This window comes from Galeopterus variegatus, unplaced genomic scaffold (assembly GCF_000696425.1).
Source record: "Galeopterus variegatus unplaced genomic scaffold, G_variegatus-3.0.2 Scaffold1244, whole genome shotgun sequence".
In the NCBI taxonomy this organism is placed as follows: Eukaryota; Metazoa; Chordata; class Mammalia; order Dermoptera; family Cynocephalidae; genus Galeopterus; species Galeopterus variegatus.
This window is the reverse complement of record NW_007727355.1, coordinates 401,511-405,614: the sequence shown is the minus strand read 5'-3', so window position 1 is coordinate 405,614 and position 4,104 is coordinate 401,511. Positions and strand designations below refer to the sequence as shown.

Below are 4,104 nucleotides of genomic sequence, written 5' to 3'. Positions count from 1 at the left end.
TTTCTTTTTTTTTTTTTTTTGTCCTTTTTGAGACCGGCCGCACCGCGCTCAGCCAGGGAGTGCACCGGTCATCCCTATATAGGATCCGAACCCGCGGCGGGAGTGCTGCTGCACTCCCAGCACCGCACTCTCCCGAGTGCACCACAGGCTCGGCCCACAGCTGCTCTTTCTATGTGGTTTGGGCTTCCTGAAAGCACGACTGTTGAACTTTTTCACAGGGTGGCTGGCTCCCCCCAGAGCAGGCACCCCCTGTGGCAAAGGCAGGACCTACAGATCAATCAATATTCAATCTCAGAATGAACACAGCATCAATCTGCTCCATTCTGTTGGTCAATACAAATTGCTGAGCCATCCCTGTTTCAAAGGAAGGAGAAATAGACTCCATCTCTGAATGGAAGGGGTGGCAGAGAATCTGCAGCTGTCTTTAATCTACCACATATACATAAAATGCTCAGAACAATGCCTGACCATTAATATTATTCTTTATCATCATCACCATCATCATCCTTATAGCAAGAAATTAAAGCTAACCTTATACTCTCAACACCTGTCAACATGTCAAGTTTCTCCCATGTATGGGGCACTATGTGCCATGTGGAGATAAACACTTTTTTTTTTTGAAAAGATGACCGGTAAGGGGATCTTAACCGTTGATTTGGTGTTATCAGCACCACACTCTCCCGAGTGAGCCACGGGCCAGCCCGAGATAAACACATTTTAACCTCTTACAAAAACCTTACAAGGTATGTTGAGTCATTAACCCCTTTTACAGATGAGGAAACTGAGGCTCAGAGAGAGGAAATGGCTTGCTCAAAGGAAGATCTGAGCCGAGATCTAAATCCTGGTGTATTCGTTTGTTTTTCAGTGGCTTATAACAGAATACCTGAGACTGGGTAATTTATAAAGAAGTGAAATTTATTTCTTACAGTTTGAGAGGCTGGGAAGTTCCACGGGGCATGTCCAGTGAGGGCCTTCTTCTCGGTGGGGGCTCTGTACACAGCAACACAGGGCATCACATGGCGAGAATGTCGTGAGCAAGAGAGTTAACATGCTCACTTGCTGTCCTTATAAAGCCATCAGAGCCATGCCCTTGATAAACCATTAATCCATGACTCCATGAATGGATGAATGAACTCACTTCTTAAAAGCCCCACCTTTCAAATACCATACTCGGATTTCTCCATCTTAACACCATGACAATGGGGGTCAAGTTTCAATGAGTTTCGGGGAGACATTCAATCCACAGCACCAGGAGTGTCTAAGCCATCATTCAGCATGGTCTACACACGCCAAACCACTTCCCTCAGCAAATGGGTACTGGGTTCCTTGAACTCCAGGCTGTGAGTGACAGCGCTTGCAGAGGCAGAAGGAAAATTCCTCTACCTCAAGGCTGGAAGGAGAACGTGGAATTCACCCTGATCGCTTATTTTGGGCCAAAAGCTTTGTGTACTTCATTGCACTTGACCATCCCTTCTGTTTCCTCATTCATTCATCCATTCAACAAAAATATATTGAGCACCTACTATGTGCTGGAGAATGTTCCAGAAGCTGGAAATATAGCAGTGAACAAGACAGACCCAAACCTGGATCTCAGGAAGACAGATAGGAAACGAGCACATAAAACCACTGGGGTTGTGGTGAGTGGCACACACAGACGTAGACAACAGCACCTAAGGCTTGGGTGGTGTGAGATGGCCCCTCTAAGGAGGTAACATTTGAGCTGAGACTTAACATTCAGGGAGTAGCCAGTCATGGTAGGGTGGTGGTGGGGGGGGAGGAGGAAGATGGAGGAAGAGAATTAGAGGGAAAAGCCAGTGCAAAGGCCCTGAGGCTGAACCTTGCCTGATGTGTTGGAGAAACAGCAAGGAGGTCCGTGTGGCTGGATTAAGAAGGCGACTGTTCCACAGAGATTTATGACACCAGTGAGAAACCTAGGTGGGCAAAATGATACACTAAAACGCTACATCAAGCTATGCACTGGAGAAAGAAAAACATGATATGTTATTGTTGGAAGAGCTTATGTGATGGGATTATGGGTAACCTTTTTGTTTGCGTGACAGTGTTGGTTCCATAGTTTTATAAGGGACCGTGAGAAGCTTCTGTCCTCACTTTCCAGATGAGGAAACAGAGGCTGCAAAGGATTTTAAGCAAACAGCCCAAGATCTAGCCGTGGAGTCAGGATTTGACTCTGGGACACTTGCTGAATCTTTCTATTTTCTGAGCTCCCCGGGAAGACATTCTGAATCTGTCTGGAAACTCCCCTGAAGCCGCCTGCTGAATTTTGCAGCTCCCCGAGCCTCAAGCAAGTTAGTTCACCACTCTGGGCTTCTGTTTCCCCTTCTGAAAAGTAGGGAGAATCGCACTTACCGACCCCAGGGTGTTATGATGAGGACTAGATGACTCAGTGTTTATGAAGCACTAGGGCAGTGCCTGGCACGTAGTAGGTATGTTGTAAGCGTTTGCTAAATAAATACCTCTAGAATCACCCATGTGCAAGAACAAGGCTCCCTGGATTGTCCCTTGTGTTCTAGATCACGTGGACGGCTGGGGCTTTGATGAGGGACTTTGGACTGAGTCACACCGTGGAAAAGCAGGAGGTGTTTGTCAGCTACCTGCCCCTCAGCCACATTGTAGCACAGATGATGGACATCTGGATACCCCTAAAGATCGGGGCTGTCACGTACTTTGCTCAACCAGATGCTCTCAGGGTAAGGCCGAGTGAAAACCTGGGACCCCACTGTACCCTCCAGGGCAGGCCAGATGAGCAGATGTTTGTTCACTCATTCCGCAGATGTTTCATTAAGCCCCAGGTCTCAGGATTTTTTCTCTGTCCTCATCTCAGGTTCCATTTAGCAGCATTGGAAACAGCTGTGTTCTTTTAAGTTTTCATTTTTATCCAAATCACCCTACTTTATAATACATTTTAAAAATCAGGTAGTAAGTCCTCTTATTTCGTTCTTCTTTCCCAGAATTAATTGGCTATTCTAGGTCCTCTGCATTTCTGTGCAAATTTTAAGATCGGCTCATCAATTTGTATGAAAAACCCTGCCTGGATTTTGACAGGGACTGCATTGAACCTATATATCAATTTGGGAGGATCTAACATCCTTTTTAGCAGTTGCATATGCCTGGATAGTCAATTCCCTATTGTTGAACGTGGAAACTGTTTCCATTCTCTTACAAAAGGATGCTGCAAAGAACATATTGTACGTGTTTCTCTGCATACCTGAGTCTTTCATTCAGCTAAAAATTCCTTCACCCACGGAAATGAAGTTGCCGGGTTGCAACTAAAATGTTGCTAGTACTGTCACATTACTTTCCAAAGATATTATACCAGTTTTTGTTCCCCATCAAATACCCAGAGAGAGTGCAAAAATCTGATTAGCCATGACAGCCACTGGGTTGGCTCCCTTGGGTTGGGAGCCCATCCTGGTCCACTCAACAAAGGAAAGGTCCTCTTGGGCAGAATTGGGTGGATCAGAAGAGATGGACATCTCTGATCCACAGAAGGCCCCGCCATGGCTAACTCAGCTCTGTCCCACGCAGGGCACCTTGATAACCACTTTGCAGGAGATAAAGCCTACCGCCTTCCTAGGGGTGCCCCGAATTTGGGAGAAGATGCACGAGATGATACAGGAAAATAATGCCAAGTTCTCAAGCTTGAAGAAGAAGATGTTTTCATGGGCAAGAGATGTTGGCTTAAAGGTCAACACAAGAAGAATGTTGGGGTAGGTAGAGTCCAGAGGGCTGGGAGGGGAAGGGAGGAGGCTTGGCCTTCTCCAGCTGGGTCCATCCACCCCTGTGGCCTTGATGATTATCAAGCTGTCCTTGGCTTCTGATTCACAGGAAAGATGACACTACCATGAGCTACTGCATGGCGAAGTCCCTCGTGTTCAGCAAAGTCAAGAGCTCCCTCGGCTTGGATCACTGCCGCTATTTCTTCAGCGGGGCCGCGTCCCTCCCCCAGGAGACCGCTGAGTTCTTTCTGAGCTTGAACATACCTATAGGCGAGCTATACGGGATGACCGAGAGCACGGGACCTCACACAATATCCAACCCGAATAACTACAAGATTTTAAGGTACCAGCCTCCGGTGCAGACCCC

General features: G+C 46.9%; 1 protein-coding gene across 1 annotated transcript in view; it reads left to right on the top strand.

Annotated features, from left to right (window-relative positions):
• The window catches only part of ACSBG2 (acyl-CoA synthetase bubblegum family member 2), a 38,687-nt gene that overhangs the window by 24,469 nt on the left and 10,114 nt on the right, over window positions 1-4,104 (top strand). The window contains exons 7-9 of the mRNA XM_008575835.1: window positions 2,532-2,708; window positions 3,547-3,728; window positions 3,847-4,080. Of these exons, the coding sequence (XP_008574057.1) occupies window positions 2,532-2,708; window positions 3,547-3,728; window positions 3,847-4,080 (593 nt within the window). The remainder of the gene's footprint in view (window positions 1-2,531; window positions 2,709-3,546; window positions 3,729-3,846; window positions 4,081-4,104) is intronic.